The 27,696-nt window shown below is 44.3% G+C and overlaps 1 protein-coding gene across 1 annotated transcript; it reads right to left on the bottom strand.

Moving 5' to 3' along the window:
• Positions 1-380: 380 nt before the first annotated feature.
• On the bottom strand, positions 381-27,372 carry LOC147435383 (uncharacterized). The gene is given in 6 exon segments (XM_086488454.1): positions 381-2,853; positions 2,855-4,299; positions 4,377-4,997; positions 5,240-5,509; positions 26,427-27,027; positions 27,214-27,372. Coding segments are annotated over 6 exon segments (4,881 nt in total). The 5' UTR covers positions 27,249-27,372; the 3' UTR covers positions 381-944.
• Positions 27,373-27,696: the final 324 nt, after the last annotated feature.

A 27,696-nucleotide genomic window follows, 5' to 3' on the forward strand; every position in this document is an offset into this window, starting at 1 on the left:
TTGAGAAGCCTTTTTTGCTTTCTCTTTCGTGCTTTTTAGCTCTGTCTGTAGGCGAGAAACCTCTCTTGGTGGGATGCTTTAAGTTGCTCGAGGGACTGGCTACTTAACTGGATCTCTTGAGGCCCGTGGGAAGTGGGGCTAATAGGCAAGAGACATGTGGGTATCCTCAGAAATGTGCGACAGTGCAGGAAACTACGACCCAAGAGTGTCAACTAACCATGCTTCATACGATTTGGCGTCCGACTGTGGCCCGAAATTCCTTTGCACGTGGGAGTAGGCTCTTTACGGACCCGACCAGCTCCGGAAAAATTAAATTTTATGCCGAATTCGAGTCTGCCCAGCTTGGCTGAAATAAGGAGTGCCTTTGAACACACGACCTCAAAGACCAAGAATTAGCTCATCCAATTTAGGCTAGTCAATAAGGCTTATGAGCTTGATTGTGATGGGCTCCCCAAAAATAAGGATTTTGACTTCTATCGTGCAGGAAACTACACACACACACACACACACACCTAAAGTTAGCTTGACCTTGGGGATATTGGATTAGGAGCTAATGACCTCCAAATTAGGTGGTTAAAAGCTCATTACAGAGCTATTGCAAAGAGCTATGCCGACACACGACATGCAAATTTTGATTGGCCGATTAATTCGACACGCAAGGCTCAATTAAACGAAAGGGAATTTTGAGCAATGGCTTCACACACACATAAGTGCCTGTCAGGATGTATCTTGTAATCAATACACTCCAAGAGGTCGTTGTTGTGCTTATGTATTTGAGGGGCAGCACCATACCACTCTTAAGAGGGGAGATTCGGAACAGAAGCTTGTCCTTGTTATGCTTTCACTCAATCACCATGCTTGGCATACATGTCCGTCGAAGCATTGAAACTGTCCAATCTCTCTTCGCTCTGCAACTCTATGCATACACAATACAAAATTATTTTTTACCTAGCAACATCCATTTTATCAGAAGAGCTGGTTCCCTGCTTGTTTGGAAAGAAAGCTCTGGAGGCATACTGCTCCTCACTCTTGTATTCCGAGGGGATTTCAAGGCTTTCACTAGTGATGTGTGTGCAGCGTAGCTTTGCGCCGACTGGAAGAACAAAGGGCTTCTCATTGTTAACGGCCTGCCATGTGGTTCGCAGTGGAAAATCCTCTGCTTTGTTCCAAGTTTGGAGGCCCATAGGAAGGGCCGAGTTCAAGTTATCAATTTGAGAACTGATGACAGCCTTCTCAAATTCAAGACCGCTCACTGCCCTGACTGCCCTCGCGTCTGGTCGTAGCTTCCAAACCTGTGTAAAAGTAGATCCCAACTGGTAGGCCATTTCAACTTCAAGAAACGTTATTGCCAACAAGTTCAAAGGAACCTGACTCGGACTTTTGATGCCGGCACTTCGCAAGCCGTCAACAAGCGAATTGAATGGCAAGCGCAAGGTCTCTTGTACAAAATACTGATATGTTTGGTCTACATTATTCACTGATGGATTGAGCTGAAGCCTGATAATCATGTTGTGTACCCGCTTCTGTAGCATGGCTGCCTCCAAAAGCTCTCTCGCATTAGCTAATACACCCTGAAATTCAAAGCCGCCTCTTCCTCGCATTGGCAGCCTCTTTCCAATCTCACATATGTTTGTTTGGTCGTATAAATCGTGTAGAGCAGCCTCTTTCCAGTCATTGCATGGATGCAGGCTTGAACACCCCCATTTTATGCTCTCTTGTCTCATTGCATTTTCTATGACGCTGTACTTGTTCAGCCAAATTCTGTTTGCCTTCCACTCAGCTATACATGGCTTAATATGCAGCATTTCTAGTGCTTGCTTAAGTTCACCTGGCAATTTTGGCTTCACTACATCAAAGAATGTTGGCTTGGCTTGCAAGCCCCATTCTCCTTCTCGAGTAGAAGCTAATATTTCCCTCATCTCTTCTTCCACCCAGTTTCTTGAAAGAGAAAGACCCAACTTCTGTAACCATTGTCGTGCTTTCCAAGCTCTCATCAGGTCCTCCATCAGAACACCAGTTGATGTAGTCAGCACCTTCGCTATCATACTTTGGAGCAAGCGGTCTACGTCCTGCATCATATCACTAAACCATCGGCAAAGTAAAGAGAATGCTTGCAGGTCTTCCTGGTTCAAAATAATGCACAGTACTTGCATTGCCATACAGACTTTGCACGATTTGAGCCAATCCTGCTTCCACTGCTCCAAATAACCAATATCCTGACTCCACTGGACAGTGTCCTGCTTCCATAGCCTGCGCTTTATCAAAGAATAGACAGTTTCTTCAAGCTCCTTAAACCTCCAGGGACTAAACATGCACCCATCTCCTGCGAGCTTCTCACACATCACTTCTTTATCAGCTTTCGCTAGAGATGATGTAATCATGTACTCAAAAAGAAAGATCTCATCCATGGCTTTCTGTTCCCATGGCTTGCAACCAAATGAACACTTCTCACCCGGAACAAGCGCACGCAAAACATGCAACTGCTGTCTCAACTGTTCTACAGTTTGATTCTTCAACTCCTCCAGCATATCTTTACTGTTGCTTGTTGCTTTATTGACATTACTCGACAAGCTCTTCATAAACAGTTTCTGCAGAGAGTCAAAATTGTCGAACACCTCCAGCAACACATAATCAGGACTCCTGTAGTGCACTTTCCTCATCTCCTCACATACAAACAGCCTTCCCCAACTTTCCGCCATATCTTGATACTCTCCTAGTGGTGACTGCACAGGTTGCTTCTGCCAGGCATTGGTGATTATGTCTTTGACCTGAGACTGGATACCCTTGTCACTCAAAAACTCGCAAATCCAGTAGATAACATTGGACAGCATTTTTATGAAGGCACTATGCTTCACATTTATGACTAGCAAATGCAGCTCTGTCATGCGCAATCTGCTCGAAGCTGCTCACCTCGCTACGCATTCTGACACTGATTTCTGCTGTCTGCTGGAATCTGCTTACGTCACGAGCAATTTCAACATTGCCAGCACTTATCTCCTCATCCCACTCATCATCTTCTGCATCACTCGTCTCCTCACTCCACTCATCATCGCTACAACGTTGAATTGCATCATTGGCCTCCTCAGGCTCTATGCCTATTTTCTGATGCAGCTGATCCCTCAAACTTTCTAGGTTGCACTGTGTATTCTCCAGACACAAGCTTGGAGAAAATGCCTTGCTACTTGACCTGTATAACTCCCAATCCCAAGACACACGAACTCTTTGCATAGACAGCACTAAGAGATTCATTAGTCCCCGGAGTTTCCAGCAAACTTCTTTCACTACCGTGTTTCTGCAGTCTCCGATGGTTATCTCTTGTAAGGATATAGGGAGAGCAAGGTCATCACTGGAGGCACACACAATATCGACGTACTCATGCAGCAATGCTTTATTGTCTGAATCCAGTAAAACATCCATGTCACTCAACTTCAATTCCCTGAGGCCTGAACAGTTTCTCAAGTCTGGCAATCTGCTGACTGGGCAATCCCAAAGATCCAGCACAGTTAGACATCTTGATGCTTGCAGAGCAGTTATGAGCTCCTCAGAAACTTTTTGCCAGCGAGTCACAATGAAGCAGCTCACATTCTGGGACAATTTCTGGAAACCGTGCAAATTCAGCAGCATAGGGCAGCCTCTTTTCCTGAATTCATGCAGACAAACAGACTCACTCATTTCAACCTCCCTCAAGGCTTCACAAAACCACACAGCAAGACGACGCAAGCAGTTCCCACCGCCCAAATCGACAACCTGCAAGTAGTCGTTATAGGAGACAGACACCGACTCCAAGAAGTTGGAGTTTTTGAAGTCTAAAGCCTCAAGTTCATCACATTTTGAAATGTACACACAGACCAATGCTTTGCAGCCACTTGTATCCAATTTTGTCAAGGACTTGCAAGAATTCAAACACAACCAGCTCAGTTGCTTAAGATCCTTCAAGTCTAGAGTTTCCATGGGGCATGAACTTAGCTCCAAACTAACCAACCTTGCCAACCCTTGTAGCTCAAGCTCTACTAGACTGAGGCAACTCCTAGCACTCAGCAGCTTTAACTTTTTTGAGCATCCATCGAAGGCTAGCTTTGTACAACTGATACCTACAAAACAAGCTCTCTCAGCCTGTTCAAGTATGGAGAAATCACATTTATCACCAGTCTGATGGACGAATCTAACAGTTCTTGTGCCACTAGCATCACCCACTTTGGCCCGTCGTTTTGCAAGCTCCCGGTGAAGGTCATGCATGCAGACCTTGTCAGAATCAAGATTCCAGACCTCCAAAAGTGATTTCAATCTCAAAGCATCCAGCTGCTACAATCTCAAAAAAGAATCTAACATCAAAATATTTTCTGCATTTAACGGATAACGGACATGAGAAATTTTACCTTCTCTCTTACTTCATCCAGACTTTCACAGCCAGGATGCAAGGTGTTCATTAGCCAAAGGCATAGCTCATTGACATTGCTGACAATCTCTGGAGTAAACAGCGCTATGTCCATGAACATATCCCTCATCTCATCAGAAAGTCTTAAAAAGATTGTTTCCATTTGTGTAAACAACATATGCTCTCTGTCCGAAGCTTCCGAAACACGTAAGGAAGAAAGTCTCCAGGAAGAGGGGTTCCTTCCTAGTTGAGTAGCAAGAACCTTAAGGGCCATGGGGTGAAAGCCTCCAAAATCACACATCTCAACAGCTTTATGAAGGATATACCTCTGTTCTTCAGTTAATACTTCAATGTTCTGAAGGCCATTGTGATCTAGCACTATCTTGACAGCATCTTCAGCAGTTACATATGGACAATGCATACAGCAGCTTTCAGGAATTCCCAAGACTTTCTCTAGGACATCTTTGCTACGTGATGTCACCAACACTATGCTATTGACATGGTACTCGAGCCCATAAAGAAAATTCTTAGCCATCTCCCAAGATTGTGGCTTATCTGATTCATTATCCAGTGCCAAGAAAACTCGTTGTCGTGGCATGCGTTCCTTCAAACAAGTCCAGCCCTGACCACAAACAAAGTGGCACCTTCAAGTAGTCGAACTTTAAAATCGATGAGTTTGAAGGGAATGAATACAACATCAAGGTTGTAAGTTCACAGCTAGGCTAATCACTATCCTCATGCAGAAGATGAGTAAGAGTACAAAAAATCATGGAAGCAGTGTACTGTAGTGCATGAATATATGGGCTCCCAAAACGATCATGTCAAGTCTCAAGATTTGTGCAGTAATCACATCACGGAATTTACCTCTGCTGCATTGTTAATGTGCCTTTGAACAAACTCTTGGCTAGCTCCAGTGAGCTGCCTCAGAGCTAAGTGGAGCTGAAGTTCGATATTGCTACTACCAAACGCCAGATGACAAACTCTGCCTTGAAATTCCCTATTCAGCAAGTGAGCCAGAACCATACACATAGTACTCTTTCCCACACCTGCAATGCCATAGACACCGACTATCCTTGCATTTTTACACAAATGGGACTTGCCAAAGCCAATATCAGAAAAGCGTGTCATGATTTCCTGCAGATCACATGAATTGAATCTGTCAAAAGCTTCCAGTCATTCTATTTTCACTAAAGAGATGTTACATATAGATGAAGAATCTAAAAAAGGCTCAAATTCACCTCTGAAGGAAAGTGTAGACTCATGGTAGTCATCCACAAGAAAATATCATTATCACCTCCATCATGCATTATTTCACTAAGTACTGGGCATCCTCACTAATGTCATCATTGACCAACAATTTTGAGAGCAAATCATGGTAACAATGCAGGATCCTTACGAGTTGGGAAAACCTCCAGGATACATGATGAGCTACTGATGGAGAAGGTCCAGGTGATGCTCAAATCAGAGCTAAACTATATGAGGGATGACATCAGAAAGGAAATGCACGCGAACGCTGAGAGCTACAGGAACTCCATGTATGGAGACATGATGAGAGAACTAAGGAGAGAGATCCGGGGGGTACAAAATGAGGAAATTCAGATCCTGAAAACGGAATTACGAAACCTAATCAAGGCCGAAGTAAATGTAGCAGAATGTGTTATGCAAAAGAAACTCGATGAGGCAGTAGCAAGTTTTGAAGCATGGAGAACAAATATGGAAAAGCACATGGGGGAAAAAGATGTAATAATCGAGGAGCTAAAAGGAGAACTTGCGGCTTGCAAATCTGCAACTAAGGAGAAGGGAGACGACCAACCTTCGGTGCAGAAGGAGCTCGAGAACGTGAAGGATCAGATGAAAGCTCTATGAGAAGGAGATGAACAGAAATAAAAAACGGCATCTTCATGGGCGGAACGTCTTGTTAAGACACAAGAAAAGGTTGATGAAGCAGAGAAATGGATAGAGGATGCGAAGAAAGGGAAGGCCCAGATGCCTGAGACCACACCTACCTCCACCATTATTAATATGACCATTGAGGAAGAGCAGAAAAGGAAGAATCGGGCTCTGCATGTGCGGGTCACAGGAGTCAAAGACAAAGAGAATGTAGATGAAGAAGTGAGGGAACTGCTACAACGCATGGGCATCACAGAGCCTACTCACACAAGTGCATGCAGAGTGGGCAAGAAAGGAATCGACGAGAAGGGAAACGTAAAGGATAGGGCACTTATTCTCCGCTTCCCGAATATAGAAATAAGGAAAGAATTTCTAAAGAAGAGGCCAACTCTTAAGAAAACCGGTATTTTCCTGGGAGATGACCTTACATTGGCACAAGTGGCACACATGCAAGAGTTGATGCCAGAGATCAGGGCAGGAAGAGAAAAGGGGAAAATCGCCTTTTATAGAGGAGGGAAAGTAGTGGTTCTGGAAAAGCGCTCATCATGACGGTGCGAGACCTATGGGGCGACACTCCGGATAGCGGTGTGGAATTGTAATGGATCATATAGACTAGATGTAGGTGCCTTTGAAGACAGCTTTAGGGACAGAGACACAGTTTTCTACTCAGAGACACACCAGATATCGGGACAGCTTATGCCACATGTGAAGGGGTATTTATGGGAAACAGTTGGTCGACCAGACAAGAGATCTCTGCGAGGTAGCCGGGGTTCAGGAGGAGTAGCAGTCTTATTTAAAGAGGAGCTGAAATCACTACTACAGATTATCAGGAAAGATGAACAAGCAAGGTATATGTGGGTGAGAATGAGAGCCGAGACAAGTAGATTTCTATGTATCGCTATATGCTACTTCCCTCCAAGTACATCAGTCTACTCCACCCTAAAGGACAGTCCTGTTTCTCCATATTGAATAATGACATATGGGAGTTCTCTAGAGATGGAGACATCGTTCTCTTAGGAGACTTTAATGCCAGAACGGCCAACCCTCAAGCAGTATTCTATGATACTTCTGAGGAAATGCTCAGAGAAGTGGATTTATCACAGGAGGGGCTTACTAGAAACTCACAGGATAAAGAACACACTGAATATGGGAGACATCTCATGGAAATGGCAACTACACATGGTTTGGCCATACTTAATGGTCTAGAGAATTTCCCTTTATTTGGGGGATTCACATGCTTACCGCACAGGCATGGGGCCAGTACGGTGGATTATGTCATGACTTCACCAAGCTTTATTTCTAGTATCGAGGACTTTAAGGTGGGACCCAGACCGGTTGGGATTGCAGTGGATCATGCTCTCTTGACCTTATCAATCTCCTTCCAATACAATGCCTCTCAAGTACAAAGGAAGAAGACACACACAAGATATACTTTCACGCCAGAGACTAATTCAGTCTATGTGGAAAAGATCTATAACAAGATGTGGGCAGCCGAGCCAGTATATACTGTAGAGGAGATTACTTCTCAGCTAACAGAGATACTACATGGAGCAGCACAAGAGGCATACCCACATACTCAGCCTGATCAGAAGAGAGGATCTGGGAACATGCCTCAAAACAGTTGGTACGACGAGGAATGCAGAGAGACGAGAACCCAGGCCCAGAAAGAGCTTACACTTGGGATTCTCACATATAAGCAGTCTCGTATAGTACGTCGCAAGAAAAGGGCATTTTTAGCCAAACTGGAGAAGGATTTATATCAGCTCTTCTTGAAGGACTCACATGAGGCCTGGCGTTTATTTCACGAGCATTCATCGCCTCCGACAATTACTTCTCCTGATATTTGGGGTCAATATGTAACATCATTATATACGGTATCTGGATAGCCTCCATTACCAGATCCGCTCGAGCCATGCCTTGCTACTAGTACTTTCTTTACGACGGAAATGGTGGAAAAAGCCATTGATAAGATGAAGACAAGAAGAGCATATGATCATGAGGGTTTAGTAGCAGAACATCTGATCCATGCAAGGGATCTACTTTCAGAAGTCCTTGCTCGTCTGTTTAATCGGGTCATGTGTGAAGGATTCCATGAATCTTGGAAATTATCTACTATCGTACCTATTTTCAAGTCGGGGGATCCTATGATACCCGGGAACTACCGTACCATTATGGTGGGTCACACATTGACCCGACTGTATGCATCCATTCTAGAACAAAAATTGAGTAGATGGGCAGAGAATGAGGGCATAAGGGCAACAGGACAAGCTGGATTCAGGAGGGGTTATTCCACTTTAGATCATATTCTTACGCTCAGAGCCATTATTGAGGAAGGAAGAGCAAGCGGGAGAAGGATGTATTGTTGCTTTGTGGATTTTCGGAAAGCTTTTGATACAGTACCAAGGGCCAGATTGATGCGCAGAATGCAAGAGTTAGGGGTCCCCAAAGAGATTATCTGGGGGATCATGGCCTCATACGGGCCAGTAACTGGTTATGTACGTACTCCAGAAGGGGATTCCGACATTGTTCATTCCACCGTTGGAGTAAAGCAGGGATGCCCACTGTCCCCTACTTTATTTGGTATGTATATAGATGAGGTATCAGATTACATTGATAGAGAGGGTGACAGAGGTGCTCAACTTGCAGGTCATGGATCCCTTTGTTGTTGTATGCAGATGATATTGTATTGATAGCAGAATCACCAGATGGAATGCAGAGGCAGTTAGATGCATTACATAAATTCGCGGAAGACAGCGGACTGTCAGTAAATTTGGGTAAAACCAAAGTTATGGTGTTTAACACCACACCGCAGTGGGTTAGGAGATCGGCACCTACATTTGCATATGGCCAGGATACAGTAGAGTACAAAGATGCATACACATACCTTGGTGTGGTATTTACAGGACCGAAGTTTACTCTTAAGAAAGCAGCGGATGCTAGATTGTCCAGAGCCTCTGCGGCCTTGGGAGGGTTGGAGAGGATGTGTTCACAAGTGCAGTTTCAAGAACCACGAACAAAACTTTGGCTCTTTGATACTGTGGTGGCTTCGGCTATGCTTTATGGGGTCCAGATTTGGGGACCATCTGTGGATCAGGATAATTGGAAGTCAATGGAGAGACCTTTGGTATCTATGATTTCCCGAATGATTAGAGCCAAGGCCTCCGTACCACACGCGATTACCCGAGCGGAACCAGCTGCCCCTCCGATAGAAATTGAAGCTCTTACCAGATCAGTGTCCTTTATACACGCTTTATGGGATACAAATAATTGCCGATATACTAGATTGGCCCTCGAATCCTCTCGACAATTAGCAACGAAGGGAGATACATCATGCTGGTATGCGCAACTGTCCTCGTGGTTTCAGAGACACGAGTTCAGTATGGAAAGATTACCCCACTTCCAATACTCTCTTGAGGCTCCATCACTGGCAATCACACGAACGGAGATTAATAAAATCATCCGCCAGGATCTTATACAGTTGGACACTAAGAGGACATGGGTAGACCCTACACAAGAATTGGGCATGAAGATGGCCGACTACAAAGAAAACTTCCTACAGATATCTGAAGATGGTTTTGTGATTCGCCCGAGCTACATGGATACCCACCTGTCTCATGGTTTGAGATGTGCTATTGGTCAGATTCGTACATCCTCACACCAACTGGAAATTGAATTTGGCAGATTTAGGGGAATCCCACATGAGAGCAGAATTTGCAAGTTATGCGGAATGGAGCCGGAGACAGAATTACACTACATATGTCATTGCACCGTATACTATGAGATACGCGGGCGTTTCCATTGCCTATTTAAAGAAGGCTTTGGACCTCTAGATAGAGTCATGCAATACTAGAATCAAAGGTGCTTAGGCCTGTACCTACTGGAACTACATCGGCACAGGGATAATCTGATGAGAAGACAAAGAGCACTACAGCCTCAAAGGCAGATCACAGATTTCTTCGGATCGAGAGAAGCAGGAATGGAAGGAGAAGCAAGAGGCCAGCAGTGAGCACAAAGGAGTATCCACATTCAGACCAAAGGCACCTTCATTGACAGGGCGATTGAGCTTAGGAAATCGAGACGACCACGACCGAGATGCAGAAGCACACTTCACCGGAGGAGACTACAACAAAGGATTAGAAGCATTCTAGCCAGACACCCAGAATGCTCCTAAGAAGTTTATCTAATACTTTGTATTTAGTTTTTCGCATTTATTTTCACACTTTCACACTTTTCAGACATTGTAACAGATTCACCACTTTTGTATCAGTTTGGTCTCATAGGTCACTTTGGCCTTTTGAAGACGTTAATATAACATTTCATTTCTCTCTCTCTCTCTCTCTCTCTCTCTCTCTCTCTCTCTCTCTCTCTCTCTCTCTCTCTCTCTCTCTCTCTGTGTGTGTGTGTGTGTGTGTGTGTGTGTGTGTGTGTGTGTGTGAGATCACCTATCGACAGTCATTGATTACCTTCCGGTGCCTAGTGTGACGGAAGAAGCGGGCTTTCTTGGCTCAGTTAGAGCACGATCTTTCCCGTTGTTCTTGAGCCAGGACTTAGGGGAGGCATGGAGACTCTTCCATGAGCACTCAACTCCTCCTGGAATCACTTCTACGGAGGTATGGGTCAGTATGCGACATCTTTGTACATGGTTCCTAGACAGCCACCGCTTCCAAACCCCCTAGAGCCATGCCCACATACTTGTGCTTTGTTTACTGCAGAGGTGGTAAGGAAAGCCATTGAGAGGATGAGGACTGGGAGAGCTTATGATCATGAGGGCTTAGTAGCAGAGCATTTTTATATGTACCAACGATATGCTTGCAGAGCTTCTAGCAATGATGTTCAATTGTGCAATGTGTGAGGGTCTACTTGACACTTGGAGCTTGTCTACTATAGTGCCTATTCTCAAGGCAGGGGACCCTATGGAGTCTCTGAACTATTGTACTATCAGGGTGGTCTCGTACAGTCACGTACGTTTTGTCCACGTACGAAGACGTACGGTACTCATCGAACTAGAAAATTTTATGTCGTACGACATGGTTACGTACGTTCAAAAATAAAAACATGCAATTCTTAACCCTAGATTTTAGACTCGGGACAATTAGACAATTGATTATCACATTGGACAAGAAGGCAACTTGCAAGTGCCAAGTGCCAACACTCAAGAGTTGAGAATCAAGACAATGAGACACAATGGGCAATGAGTGAGAGAGAGGGAGAGGGAGAGGGAGAGAGAGGATTCTAATGGAATCGAAAGCAATGTGTGTGTGTGTGTGCGTGCGTGCGTGCGTGCGTGCGTGCGTGTGTGTGTGTGTGTGTGTGTGTGTGTGTGAGAGAGAGAGAGAGAGAGAGAGAGAGAGAGAGAGAGAGAGATGAAATGAAATGAAATGAAATGTTATATTAACGTCTTCAAAAGGCCAGAATGACCTATGAGACCAAACTGATATAAAAGTGGTGAATCTGTTACAATGTCTGGGTACCTTAGTACTAAAGTACTAAGTGTGAAAAGTGTGAAAGTGTGAAAATAAATGTGAAAAACTAAATACAAAGTATTAAATAAACTTCTTAGGAGCATTCTGGGTGTCTAGCTAGAATGCTTCTAATCCTTTGTTGTAGTCTCCTCCGGTGAAGTGTGCATCTCGGTCGTGGTCGTCTCGATTTCCTAAGCTCAATCGCCCTGTCAATGAGGGTGCCTTTGGTATGAATGTGGGTACTCCTTTGTGCTGGCTGCTGGCCTCTTGCTTCTCCTTCCACTCCTACTTCTCTCGATCCGAAGAAATCTGTGATCTGGCTTTGAGGCTGTAGTGCTCTTTGTCTTCTCATTAGATTATCCCTGTGCCGATGTAGTTCCAGTAGGTACAAGCCTAAGCATCTTTAATATTGATATTGCATGACTCTATCTAGGGGTCCAAAGCCTTCTTTAAATAGGCAATGGAAACGCCCACGTATCTCATAGTATACGGTGCAGTGGCATATGTAGTGTAATTCTGTCTCCGGCTCCATTCCGCATAACTTGCAAATTCTGCTCTCAGGTGGGATTCCCCTAAATCTGCCAAATTCAATTTCCAAATGGTGTGAGGATGTACAAATCTGACCAATAGCACATCTCAAACCATGAGACAGGTGGGTATCCATGTAGCTCGTGTGAGAGAGAGAGAGTGAGAAAGGAGGCTCAAGGCATGTGGGAGGTGGGGGGGGGGGGGGGATCCTAGGCTAGGTGGGAGGGATTTTATGCCAAAAGGTAACCCAAAAACCTCCCAAAAAAAAGCTCAGTCAATGGACTAAAAAACCGGTCAAACGTACTAAAAAACCATCGGACGCAACGGACGCCTTGACCGGACGGGATGCCACCGGACGCCACCGTACGCCTCGTTCCGTCCGACGGACGAGAACAACCCTGCTATACTATTATGATTGGGCACGCATTGGTACGGCTGTATGCATCCATTCTTAGGCAGCAGTTGAGCAAATGGTCAGAGAGAGCAAGCATACGAGCAGTGGGACATGCAGGTTTTAGGCAGGGGTTTTCTTCTCTTGATCACATTGTGACGCTTAGAGCTATTATTGAGGAGGATAGATCACATGGGAGGAGGATTTATTGTAGCTTTGTGGATTTGACACAGTCATAGCAGTACGATACGAGACGGGACGTTTAATACGCGGTGTACAATACACGTACTAGACGTATTTTTGAGAATCAAAAATAAAATACGTCATCTTTTTTAGATATGATACTTTTATAAGGACAAATGAAGCGGTTCATGGACCTCCTCAATGACTTTTCAATATGTAACCATAGCATACATAAACAAGCACCATGAAGCTCTAAAACACAATTGATCAACTAGGAAAAGACACACGTTTTGAGAAAAAAAACATTAGAATAGAAAACATTATGAGACATATTGTATGTTTCAATACGGGACGTTGTGTATTCTAAATAAAATACGTGTATTTTAGCTGCTATGGACACAGTTCCTAGAGACAGAATGATGCGTAGATTACAAGAGATGGGGGTACCCACAGAGCTTATGGCACTCTACAGGTTAGTGAGAGGACAGGTTCGCGCCCCAGAGGGGTCATCTAATGTAGTTCACTCCACTATTGGGGTGAAGCAGGGATGCCCGCTATCTCCGACGCTTTTTGGCGTGTATGTGGATGGAAGGTGACAGAGAAGCTTAGTTGGCTGAGACGTGGATTCGTTGTTATATGTTGATGATATTACGCTGATTTCTGATTCCCCAGAGGGGTTGCAACGTTACTTAGATGCTTTACATGTGTTTGCCCATGATAGTAGATTGTTTGTCAACCTTGGCAAAACAAGGGTTATGTGGGACCTCCACAGATACAGATTTGCTCGTTTAGCTCTTGAGTCTTCTCGACAGCTAACACTGCAGGGGGGATACTACTTGCTGGTATGGATAGATGACATCATGGTTTCAGTATGGATAGATTGCCTCCTTTCAAGTACTCTTTAGATGCACCCTCTCTATCTATTTATGCGCACAGAGATCACTAGGCTCAACCGTCAAGACCTGTCTCAGCTTGACACTAGGAGGACTTGGATTCAGCCGACAAGAGAGTTGGGCACGAAGATGGCCTTCTATAGAGAGCATCTTCTCCAACTGACAGAGGACAGGTTTGTGACTAGACCTAGTTACATGGATACACATTTATCTTGGGGGATACGGTGCGCTATTGGTCAGCTATGCACCTCTTCACACCAGCTTGAGGTCGAGACTTGCAGATTTATGGGGATACTTGTAGAGGCTAGGATATGCCAGCTATGCCATTTGGAGCCTGAGATAGAGTTGCATTACATATGTCGCTATCCGGTGTACTACGAGATACGGGGGCGATTTCATTGGTTCTTCAGAGGGTTTCAGACCACTATCTAGAGTCATGAGATATCAGGATCAGAGATGTCTTAGGTTATTTTTACTCGAGATACGCACACACAGAGAAAGCTTGTTGCGGAGACCAGAAGAGAGACAGTCTCAGAGGTTAGATTACAGATATCAGGATCAGAGATGTCTTGGGTTATTTTTACTCGAGATACACACACACACAAAGCTTGTTGCGGAGACCAGCAGAGAGACAATCTCAAAGGTAGATTACAGATTTTTTTAGACCACCTACTGGGCAGACAGAGGGACAGACCACTCAACAGAGCCCAGATATCACCCACACCAGAGGTACGTTGATCGATCGGGCTACACAGCTACGGAGATCTAAACGCCCGCGATTGAGGGGTGCCTCACAGCATCGACAGACACGGATTACTTTAGCTCGACATGCGAGACGCCCAATACAAGTACTTACCATGGTGGACATCGACGAGCTTCTAACGACCGATGCAATACATCCTCAGACAGTGCCCGATGCCGGACATCCTCAGACATTGATGTTCATACAATGAGATTGTACTACCCACTGTTTCTTGAGCTACTTAGATTCATGACAATAGCCATTTAGACTTTATCTTATTTCGGTTTCATTATTTTGTACCCTTACATTGTATGAGATTCATCAGGATTGTACCGGTTTGGTCTCATAGAGGTGCCAAACTGGCAAGGATGTGGATCCCATTGTTGTTATATGCTGATGATATTGTGTTGATCTCTGACTCACCACACGGTATGCAGCAACAGTTGGATACATTACATAGTTTTGTAGAGGATAGTGGATTGTTTGTAAACCTTGGTAAAACCAAGGTTATGGTGTTTAACACCACACCACACCACACCACAGTGGATCAGGAGATCAGCACCGACTTTTACATATGGTCAGGAGATTGTAGAGTATACAGATGCATACACTTACCTTGGGGTTGTCTTCACTGGGCCAAGGTTTTCTTTGGGGAGAGCAACAGAGACTAGACTGACTAGAGCTTTTGCGGCCTTGGGAGGCTAGGAGAGGATGTGTTTGCAAGTTCAGTTCCAGAAACCTCGGAAAAAGTTATGTCTCTTTGATACTTTAGTAGCCTCAGCTATGTTGAATGGGGTGCAGATATGGGGACCTTCTCTAGGCCAGGATGATTGGAGACGTATGGAGACTCGAGAGGCCCTTGGCATCTATGATCTCTCGACTGATCAAAGCCAAGGCCTCCGTACCCCGCGCTATCATTCGAGCAAAGCTAGCTGCCCCTCTGGAGATTGAGGTGCTTACCAGATCAGTCTCCTTTGTGCACAGCTTGTGGGATACTACTAGGGACATATATGCTAGACTGGCCCTTGAGTCTTCCAGACAGTTAGCTCTTTAGTGGGACACTTCATGCTGGTATGCACAGATGACATCATGGTTTCAGACGCATGGCTTCACCATGGACAGGCTGCCCCCTTTCCAGTACTCTCTTCAGGCCATAGTAACAGGGGACGGAGGGGACGGACCCTAGGGACGGGGGACGCCCATTTCCGGGACGGGGACGGGTGGGGACGGACGGAAAAAGAGCTGCCAAGTGGGAACGCAGGCAAAACGTCCCGGGGACGGCAGGGAACGGCAGGGGACGGAGGGGACGGGAGGGGACGGCAAGGGATGCGAGGGGACTTTTTTTAAAATTTGAAAACCTGATCATTTCTAGAGGCTAGTTTCTCTCCAATAGCCATATGTTTGAACTTCAAAGCACCCCAATGGCTATAAAAGCCACCCTTTGGGTCCTCATTTCTCGATGTTTTATTAGCACATTTGCGTCTATATGACTCATGTTCTTTGGTCTATTTAGTGTAAATTTGTGGTCAAAGTGATTCTCTATGTGTGTGGCATGTGAATAGGTCAAAAAATGCCAAAAAAACTCTTTTTTTTTTTGCAGTCCCAACCCCCGTCCCCGTTTCCTGACTTTTGCCATCCTGTCCCCGTTCCCGACCCCGATCTGCCGTCCCATGTAACTATGCTTCAAGCACCCTCGATGTCTCTTACACGGGTGGAGATACTAGACTCATTCGTAAGGACCTGATCCAGCTAGATACCAGGAGGACATGGATAGAGCCGCCACAGGAGTTGGGCACAAAGATGGCTTTCTATAGAGAGCATCTTCTCCACCTCACAGGAGATGGGTTTGTGATTCGACCTAGCTACATGGACACACATGTCTCATGGTTTGCGGTGTGCCATTGGTCAGATAGGCACATCCTCAAATCAGCTGGAGATTGAGACTGGTAGATTCAGAGGGATACCAGCAAACAACAAGATCTTGTCGTGTTCGTTGCAGTCTAAGTATTGATGTGTGCTCCTTTTCTGTTGGATGTATATTTCCGATTCACTCTGAAGATAGGTTCCAGACAGTGGAAGATCAGTTACAGTTCTACTCTCAATTCCAATGAAGTTCCTTCAGATACAGTTTGCAGTTCATTATTGTATATGATAATTGGTGCAATTCTTTGATTCTTTGTCATCGGACATATAATTCCTTGGTAGCCTCGGTTGTCCCATTCCTTGGACTTCTCGTAGTAGCTTGGAGATTTTGGCATTTGGTATGACCGGAGGTGCAGATTTCCGAGTCTTTCCTCGAGGGTAGAGTGCTTTAGAGTTGGGAAACGATCCGGATACTCGCAATTTATGCCTTAACCCTCAATATTGATGCATCCGCTTGGAGCGGTCAACAACAGTACCTTCTACAAATGCTGGTTGTGCGACTTGTGAGTCGGTTGGCTTGAGAAGATTCTTGATAGAGCTTGATTTCCTTTCAGCGGACAACATTATACTTCACGGACGTCTTTCGAGGGTAGAGGTTGGATGGTATACTAGCTAGGTACTATTCAACCTCAGAGTTTTGTAGCAGGTGTCCTCGTCCACAAAACCCTCTCTTTGCAGTTACAGTGAAGCAGGGATATCCCCTGTCTCCGACTATTTTTTGGATGTATGTAGATGAGTTTTCAAACTATGTAGAACGTCAGGGAGACAGAGGGGCTGAGCTAGCAGGAACATGGATTCCGTTGTTACTATATGCTAATGATATTGTGTTGATTTATGACTCTCCAGAGGGGATGCATCGTCATTTAGATGCTTTGCATACATTTGCTAGCAACAATGGATTGTCGGTCAACCTTGGGAAAACCAAGGTTATGGTGTTCAACATCACACCACAGTGGGTCAGGAGGTCAGCACCCACATTTACGTATGGCTAGGAGAATGTGGAATACACAGATGCATATACTTATCTTAGGGTAGTTTTCGGTGGACCGGTGTTTTCAATGAGGAGAGCATCAGAAACTAGACTGACGAGAGCATATGCAGCCTTGGGAGGACTAGAGAGGATGTGTTCGCAGGTTCAGTTCCAGGAACCGCGAACAAAGCTCTTGCTTTTTGACACTTTAGTGACTTCAGCTATGCTCTACGGAGTTCAGGTATGGGGACCCTCAGTAGACCATCATGGGAGATCTGGCAACACAGATGGATGGAGATATATGGAGAGGCCTTTGATCTCTATGATCGCTCGGATGATTCGGACTAAGGCCTCAGTGCTGCAAGAGATTATCCGAGTCGAGCTAGCCCCCCCCCCCCGGTGGTTGAGCCACTGGCTAGATCAGTATCCTTTATACACAATTTATGGGACCTCCCCACGGACAGATATGCTCGGCTTGCCCTAGAGTCATCTCGACAACTAGCACTACAAGGCGATACAGCATGTTGGTATGGACAAATGACAGCATGGTTTCAGTCACACGGTTTCAGCATGGATAGATTGCCTCCGTTATATACTCCCTGGATGCACCCTCCCTGTCTTTTCACACGGACAGAGATCACCAGACTCATACGCCAGGATCTGATTCAGCTAGATACCAGGAGCACATGGATACAGCCGACACAGGAGTTGGGCATGAAGATGGCCTTCTACAGAGAGAATCTCCTCCAACTCATAGAGGACGGATTTGTGACTAGGCCTACATACATGGATACGCACTTATCCCATGGGATACCATGCGCTATTGGGCAGATACGCACATCCTCACATCAGCTCCAGATCGAGACTGGCCGATTTCGAGGGGTACCAATAGGGGCCAGGATATGTCACCTATGCCACTTAGAGCCAAAGAAAGAGCTACACTACACATGTGTCACCTATGCCACTTAGAGCCAGAGAAAGAGCTACACTACACATGTCATTGCCCCGCGTACTATGAGATATGCGGCCGCTTCCACTGTCTATTCAGAGAGGGTTTTGGACCATTTTCTAGAGTAATGAGATACGAGGATCAGAGATGTCTCGGATTGTTCCTGCTAGAGCTTCGCAGACTTAGGGAGAGCTTGCTGAGGACATCAGGGAGAGACAGTCTCAGAGACGAATCACAGATTTCTTTACACCACCCAGGGGAGAGCCAAAGGAGCAATCATCGCAGCAGATCTCAGAGCTTACCTACACTAGAGATACGTTGATTGACCGAGCCATTGAGCTAGGCCGATCCAGACGTCCACGACCTCGAGGGGTCTCCCACCATCGACGAAGGCTGCAACAAAAGATACAGATCACTCTAGCTCGACATGTAAGACACCCAACCAAAATACTGACCATGGAGGATGTTGATGAGATTCGACAGCGACCGATGAGAGAAGGTCATTGAAACTACCAAAACAACCCAAAACATGCTATTTTTAGGTCAAAACAAATGATTTACAGGTTATAACAGCAATACGCACGTGTACCAAATTTATGGGATCACATGTATTGATGTTTAGTGAGAGGATTTAAGTGAAAAGCTGAGTACAAGTGATTTAATTCGCATATTCAGTTGAAAATTCAGATTTGGACAGTTTCATGTAAAGAAATTGTGGTCTTTTGTATGCAAAGTCTTGTGGTTGCTCCTATCTGCTGAAATTTTCAGCCTATTGCATCTATCTTGTATACACACTTGTGGTTGAGTTAAGATGGTTGCTACCTCTTCCGCATCTGACACTAAAAGGTTGATGGAAATCAAACGGTTTGATGGTCAAGGCTTTGACTTTTGGCAAGAACGCATGCAAGGTATCCTTTTCTTAAAGGATTGTGAAGATGCATTGGAAGAGAATAAGCCGCAAGGTTTGTCTGACTAAGGCCATGGCCTACATCAAAATGGCTATCAATGATGACATTTTGATGGACATCAAGCGTTTGGACACTGCTTTGCTATATGGCAAAAGCTAAAGTCCAATTATGAGAACACCACGCCTGTGAACCAGGTGCATTTGATGCGAAATTTGGTGAATATGTAGCTTGATGACTCGAACTGAGCTTCTGAGCATTTGGTGAATTTGATGATAAGCTGAAAGCTATTTTCTTGCTTATGACATTGTCTCTCCTTGAGTAACAGTCCCAACCTCACGTATAACGATGTGAGAGGGTCTATTCTCAATGAAGAGATTGGGAAGGTGGCAGTTCGGCCTACAATGCAAGAGGTAGAAATCAAAAGCGTGATGCGGGCTACAGGACTCAAAATAGAAGTAAGAGCAAGTCAAAGGATAAGGATGTCACTTGCTATCAATGTGGCAGAAAGGGTCACAAGAAACCTGATTGCAAGTATTTTAAGAAAGAGCACGATAGGAAGAAGGAAGCGCAAGAGAAGAAGAAAAAAGATGAGAAGAAAGGGAAAAAATCAGCAGGTGATTCCTCCAAGGATGCTGAAAATGCAAATGTATCCTCTAGTGTGGTCATTGACAGATGTTGAGGAAATCTTGGTTATGGCTTCATGCCCCTCAGATTTGGTGATAGCTAATGCGCAAGACATGCTTATCTCAAATAAAGATGTCATTGATGCATTGCTTAGTGCTAATAATGGCCTATCCCAGTCTTGGGTAGTAGATTCTGGTGCTTCTTTCCATGTGACTTCATCTTTGGAGTGTTTTTCTACATATGTTGCAGGCAATTATGGCAAGGTGTACCTTGGTGATAATTTTGCTTGCAATATTGAGGGAATGGGTACCATGTGCTTGGCTCTTAACAATGGTCAAGAGCTTTTATTGAATGATGTCAGGTTTGTACCAAGCATTAAGAAAAGTTTGCTATCAGTTGGCCAGTGAGATGCACATAGTTTTACTACCATCTTTGTTGGGGGTTCATGGAAGTTGCTTAAGGGCTCTATGCTTGTTGCAAAAGGGTCTAAAAGTGGTACTATGTACTATCTTCGATGCAAAGCTTTGCCTGGCAAGTTTCTTGTTGTTGCTGAAGTTGCTTCACATACGGAATTGTGGCATAAGAGACTTGGCCATATAATCCAAAGGGGTATTGATGCGCTTTTCTCTTTGAAGAGGGTTGATGTAAAAGACAAAAACTTGGATTTTTGTAACAATTGTCTTTATGGAAAGCAAAAAAAATCTTCTTATTACTCTGGTGTCTCTCGCAAAGCTAATCCTCTTGATCTTATTCACTCTGATGTATGCACTATGTCTGTTAAGTCTTTTGGTGGTTTATTGTATTTTGTTACATTTATTAATGATTGTACTAGGAAAGGATGGGTGCATTTGTTGAAAGGCAAGAGTGAGAATTTTAATGCTTTTAAGAAGTTTCATGCTTTTGTCACTACTCAAAAGAGTGCTAAGCTTAAATGTCTCAGGTCAGACAATGGAGGAGAATATGTGTGTTGAATTTCAACGTTTTTGTGATGATAATGGGATCAAAAGGGAATTGACGGCCTCTTATAATCCGTCTTATAATGATGTGGCTGAGAGGTACAACCGTACTTTATGTGAGAGAGTGCATTGCATGTTGTCCACCACTAATCTTTCCCAAGAGTTTTGGGGAGAAGCATTAAAAATTGCAGTTCATATTTGCAATCGCTCTCCGAATAGTACGCTAAAAGATGACATTCCAGAAGAAGTCTGGTTTGGCAAACCTGCCTCTTATGATCATTAGAGAGTGTTTGGCTGCTAAGCTTTTGGTCATGCACGCAATGACGAAGCTTGATATAAAGTCCATTTAAGGAGTCTTCCTAGGTTATGGGAAAGAAGGTGAAACGGGCTATAGAGTGTGGTTACCACAATCTAGAAAGGTAATTCGTAGTCGAGATATAGTGTTCAATGAGGCAAAATTGCTTAAGAATGCTACAAAATTTGATTCTGACAAGAAAATAGTCAGATTTCAGCCTATTGTGCCACCCATTGATGTTGAAAAAGAGCCTCATGATGCATTACCGCAAGCTGAAATTGATAATCAGCCGGTTAACCTTGAACCAAAAGAGGTAGGACATGATATTGATGCTCCTAATGAAGATGGACAGCCACCTGAATTGGTTGAAAATGATTTTCAGCAGCATGATAGAGCTGAAAATGAGTTGCCTCATGATGTAGAACCGTTGCCTGAGAATGTAGATCATTGGGTACGCAGGTCAACTCGTTTGAGAAGGCAACTGCAGAGATTTAATCCCTCTTTGCATCATGTAATGTTGTTAGATGAGTGGGAACCTCTTACTTATAAAGAGGCTATGTCATGTGAGTCAAGCAGTAAGTGGGAGCTTGCAATGCAAGAGGAAATGAAATCCTTGTATGCAAATGATACTTGGGATCTTGTGTCATTGCCTAAAGGGAGAAAAGCTCTTCCTAACAAATGGGTGTACAAGATTAAGATCGTGGATGAAAAACCCAAGTACAAGGCAAGATTGTTACAAAAGGATATGCACAGACAGAAGGAATTGATTTTCAAGAAATCTTTTCCCCTGTTGTAAAGCTTACAACGTTTCGTGTTCTTTTTGCTCTCGTTGCAGTGTTTGATTTGGAATTGAATCAAATGGATGTAAAGACAACGCTTTTGCATGGTGATATTGCGGAGGACATATACATGAAACAACCTGAGGGTTTTGTGGTTCCTACACGCAAGGAACTAGTATGCAAACTGAAAAGGGCTCTGTATGGTTTGAGACAATCATCACGACAGTGGTATAAGAAGTTTGACACTTTTATGTTGTCTCAAGGCTTTAATCGCAGCCATGCAGACCATTGTTTGTATACGAAAAGGGATGAAGATGGTAGTCTCATCATACTTGTTCTCTATGTTGATAACATGCTGCTTGCCGGGAAACATAAGGCTAGCCTCGATGCTCTGAAGCGTAAGCTAAATTCAGCATTTGCTATGAAGGATTTAGGTGACGCGGAGCATATTTTGGGCATGTGTATTAAAAGAGATAGAAAGCTGAAATTGTTGTTTTTATCTCAAGAAAAGTACATTGCAAAAGTACTTGACAGATTTAATATGGCTGATGCTAAGCCTCTTGGAGTACCTTTACCTCCATACACCAAGCTTCGCAAAGCAGATTGCCCAAAGGATGAGGTGGCATTAAAAGCAATGAAGGGAATCCCTTATGCATCAGCTTGTGGTTTTCTTATATATGCAATGGTTGCCACTCGTCCCGACATTGCTTATGCAGTGGGAGTTGTTAATCGATACATGTCGAATCCTGGTAAAGCTAATTGGGAAGCTATCAGATGCATTCTAAGATATTTACAAGGTACACATTCAAAGTGTATTTGTTATGGCAAAAGTGACTTAAAGTTGCAGGGATATTGTGATGTAGACATGGCAAGTGACATGGATACCAGGAAAAACAATGGATATGTATTTGCTATTGCTGGTGGTGCAGTCTCTTGGTGTTCTAGGTTGCAGAAAATTATGACACTGAGTACTACTGAGGCTGAATACATTTCAGTCACAGAGGCTTCAAAGGAAGCCATTTGGTTGGGCAAACTTGTAAAAGAACTTGGCATGCCTGCTCATACTCCCGTGTTGGGTTGTGATAGCCAGAGTGCTATCTATTTAGCCAAAAATGCCATGTTTCATGTGCGTACCAAACACATAGATGTGCAGTACCACTTCATACGACAGGTATTGGAAGATGGTCTAATCACCTTGACTAAGATCAATACACAGGATAACCCTGTAGATGTTCTCACCAGAAGTCTTGCTAAGGCTCAGCATGAGCATTGCATACAACTGGTGAGAGTTGGTTAGCTTAAAGGCGTCATTTATATCTTTAAGTGGAAGGTTGTTGGGTTAAAGACCTAAATAACCCCCTTTTATGTACATTTTATACTTTGTCCAGATTCACATTGAACTTGGACACATTTTTTAAAGTCACTTTTAATAAAAGTGGGAAAGCCCAAAAACTCAATAAGTGAGTTTTTCCCAAAATCGTACTCTCTCTCTCTCTCTCTCTCTCTCTCTCTCTCTCTCTGCTTTCGATTTGCAGCGCTACAGCTCTCCTGCACTCACACCTGGCTACACCCAGCCCAAACCTGCACTCTTTCAACTCGCGCATCTCTTGGTAGCCTCTCCTTCGCGCTTTCACAAGGGGCACAAATGATCCACCATTGCATCCATGTTGCAAACACTTCCCTATGATAATTTGGGAGCACTGGAAAAGACAAAACCATACAAAGACGATGGTGCAACTGTGAAGTTTGATACGTTCAGTGGATTTGAGGACAAGACGAAGGCTCTTACTTTCCTCCAACAGTTTGATACTGCTTATGCAAATGGGAATTTTATAGAGGCCTCCAAGGTCAGGCAAGCTGCCACTTTCTTGAAAGGAAGTGCGCGTTCATGGTGGAGGGCATTGTTGATGCAAGGACAGACACCCGCCGCATGGGTTTACTTCAAGAAAATGTTTGCATCTGCGTGGCTGTCAAACGATTTCAAAGCTGATGTCATGGCGGATTGGCACCAACTCAATGCGGCTTCTTGCAAAAACTTAGAGGACTACAATCAGAAGTCTTGTAAAGCGTTGCTTTTAGTAACTTCCTATAGATTTGTGTCATTGGCAGAGTAGATACAGAAGTATTGTTGTGGGCTGCCTAACAGAGTGACCACCCTCACTTAGCTTACGGAAGTTGGCAACACTGCTCATGCCTTGTTGAAGGGACAAGACAGTGGATTCCACGGCAACGTGAAAGGGGGACCAGCAATAGAAAATTTCAGCAAAGAGGTCCTTTGCTAAAGCGACTACTGAAGCTTCCTAGGGGTCAGGAAATGCAAAGAAGGCTAAAGACTCAACTTATGGAGGACATGCCAAAAGAAAGAAAAGTTAAGGGAAAAGTTGCAAGAAGTTATTTGGTGAAGTTCAAAAGCTATCCACCTATGGATGCAAAGTGGATGGAAGAAAGAGAACTGATAGAGTCATCGAATGTATTGCAACTTTACCTTGAAGCTTTTGGTTTACAGCCCATATATGTTCCAACTCAGATCACTTCAGTAGAGCAAAGATCAACGGGCTTGACATGTGCTCAAAAGAGGGGTGATGATAGAGCTAGCACTTCATATGTACGTAAGGATTCAGTGCAATACCAGTCTGCATTGTTTGACAAAAGTATGAAGGTCTCACTAAGTCATTTGTACACATGTTTGACAGTCTTTCTTGTGGATACATGCAATGATAAAAGGGTGCTAACCACACTAAATCATCTATGGCATGTATATATACAATGCAATCGAGGACGTTTGCGATTTTAAGAGGGGGGTATGTGATGAGATTGTGACAACCACTATATATATTTGCTGGTTTCTTTTCCTTGATTTTTATTTAATTTTTGGGACTCTCTTCTTAAAATCATAAATGCTCGGACATTGCATAGCCAGTGTGAAACGGCCGTTGGCCAAGAGTTTCACCCTCAGGAGTCAAGGCTAGGCAACCACGAGACGGTTGGGCCGATTGGCACTGGAATCCAACCAGTAAAGAAGTGGCTAGGCTCAGTTAAAGTCATTTAGACCCCTTGGCACAACTTCATAAGTTAATGGGTACTAAGAATTAAACCAAAAGGAGCAAACTAGACACATAGCAGTAGGAGAGTAACCTGCAGGTCAACTCTCTCTCCAGAAGCTCATCCCAAGAGAGGATGCCCAAAATTGAGGTTGGGACTGATTTTTGAGAATAAGTGCTCCACAATGTGCGTGTGAGTAGTCGGTGCAGGTGATCACAGCTTTAATGGCGCGACTGCTAGATCTGTGACGGTACGACGAGGTAATGGCTGAAACTGCTAAAACTAGGGCTAATCTGGTACCGTGGGCTAAATCTTGTATTGTAGGTTGATGCTAGGCAAAAACACCAAGGTTGTTGGAGGTGATGTGGAAAACTCTAGCATACTGAGGTATTGCAAGTACTTCGTGCTTGTACCAAGGGTATTGACTTATGCTTGAGAAGTGACCCCTAGGGTCGCTTATATATGGAATTAAAGTTGGTTCCGGCAATGCCAATAAAAAACCCACGATTTGAATTGGTTGGCTAAAATGTTACTTATTAGCAAGTTAATGAACTCACTTATAAGAGGTGCTTCACATGCACATAAATACCTAGGCTGGGATACCGATGCTTGACTATGCTTACACCTCCCTAGTAGACATAGGCAGTGCTCATGTGCAATCACAGGGTATGCAACTAATCTAAAGTGTTTGGGCAAACATGTCCTACGTATACGCTCACAAGGGTGCAAGAACACTTCCTAGGTTGTCCTAAATCCTAGAAGGAGTTAGCTTGTTTACATGCACATAAGGTTAGATGTGCATGAACATCCGCCTTTTCAAGGTGAGGTACTGGTACCGAGCTCCATGGTAAGTAGCTTTCAAGGCTCTATCCACTCTACCTCAGCCCTCCGAGTCATCTAGAGATACACCATCTAAACCTAACTGAACCAATCGAAAACTTTTGAGAACTTCAAGTTTACCCCAGTACAACAAGAGTTTTCCAAAACGAACGATAAGTGCTACCCCTTTTTCCAAGCCGCACATACTTTTCGTGCTTCAAAGTTCAATCCCCTTCTACCTGACAAAGCAGGCAAACATACCAACCCATCAATTTAATTGGTTGTAGATTTGATTCGTACTATGTCCCATGACAGTCTTGAGAACTGTTCATACATTCCTGACACACACACTCAAAGACACCGATCTGCAAGTAGACAAACAAACCCGAAACAGAACCAAACTAGAAAAGGAAAACACCCACATACACACGCGTGCACGCATAACAGGCAAGCCCGCGCATGCTCGCACACACACAAACGAGACACACCCAGACTCACTTGCAATAATCTGCGCTCGCGCCATGCTCCTCTCTCTCTCTCTCTCTCTCTCTCTCTCTCTCTCTCTCTCTCTCTCTCTCTCTCCAAAAAAGGGCCGTTTTCTATTAGTTCCATGGATGCCCAAATGTATGACAAACACACGCGCGCGCACACACGTTTTGCAGGAGCACGATAATTGTAAACATGATTCTAAATGCACCTTGTATAGATGCTCTTTGCCTTGCACATGTGAAACATCAGGCCTCACGTCCGGAGGTATCATGCTTAGAACTGTGCTGACAATGTCACTTCTGAGAGCAACTTCTCCATCAAACTTGCTTTGTGCGAGCATGTTCACTACTTTTAAGGCCCTAACAGCAGCTTTCAATTCGCTACAATGTATGCGGGTGTCGCACTTTGCCCATTTCTTCCAATGCTTGGACAATTTTGCTGTGTCTTTGAGGTCATGGGGCTGCAGGCTGCCAAGGAGTACAGGGAGAATTTGCACATTTTGAGAAGCTTTCTTAGCTCGCACAAATGCTACGAGCTCCAACAATGGCCATTTGGAATTGAGGAAGTCTTCCGAGAGGAGGACGATAGCAAGAAAGCATTCACTGGCAGCCTTGAAAATGCGACTCGGAAACTCTTGGCCTTTGGGCAAGCTGTGAGGGCGCTTATCGAAGAAAGGGAAGTGGTTACATGCCTCTAGATCTTTGCAAAGCTGCTCTGCAAAGTCTTTCTGCTTTCCGCTGTGACTGATGAAAATCTTGTGCTTCGGCAGCCGCTCGGGATGGCCATCAAATTCTTGGTCGAGTCGGGATCTGCCTTGACAACAGAATAAAACCACCTCTCTCTCTCTCTCTCTCTCTCTCTCACACACACACACACACACACACACAACTTTGATGAAACTCGCAACAGAATAAAACCACCTCTCTCTCTCTCTCTCTCTTTCTCTCTCTCACACACACACACACAAACACACACACAACTTTAATGAAACTCGCCTAAAGGACGGCAACCCTTGAAGATTCTGCATCATCAAGGATCAAACTCTGAATCGCCAGCACTCACGGCATTTGCCTTACGTGAAAGTTCTGCAAAACAGCAGCACTCTCTCTCTCTCACTCTCACACACACATAATCCACACCGACTCCAAAGCTCCAATTCGTCAGCAGACTTGTAGACAGATTGAGCATGGGCCATGGCCATTGGCACTCCAATTTTCATTGACCATTGACCAATGAGGCCGTAAAGTCAAATGCCGACACAATCATTACGTAATTACGTCACGACTTGGTGGCCCGTACCTCTCGCACGGGGTGGCGCTAGGCTAGGTGACAGGTCCAATGCTCGAAAAAAAACTACACTTGAGGAACCCTCACTCTACATCCATTGAAACAAGTGAAAGGGTCACGACGGCTTTCAAAAACAATAAGAAAGTGATAAAATTGTTAAGTTGAATTAAACTGGTATCAGCGTTTGGAAA

This window comes from Adiantum capillus-veneris, chromosome 18, assembly GCF_014529385.1.
Source record: "Adiantum capillus-veneris isolate H3 chromosome 18, ASM1452938v2, whole genome shotgun sequence".
Classification (NCBI taxonomy): Eukaryota; Viridiplantae; Streptophyta; class Polypodiopsida; order Polypodiales; family Pteridaceae; genus Adiantum; species Adiantum capillus-veneris.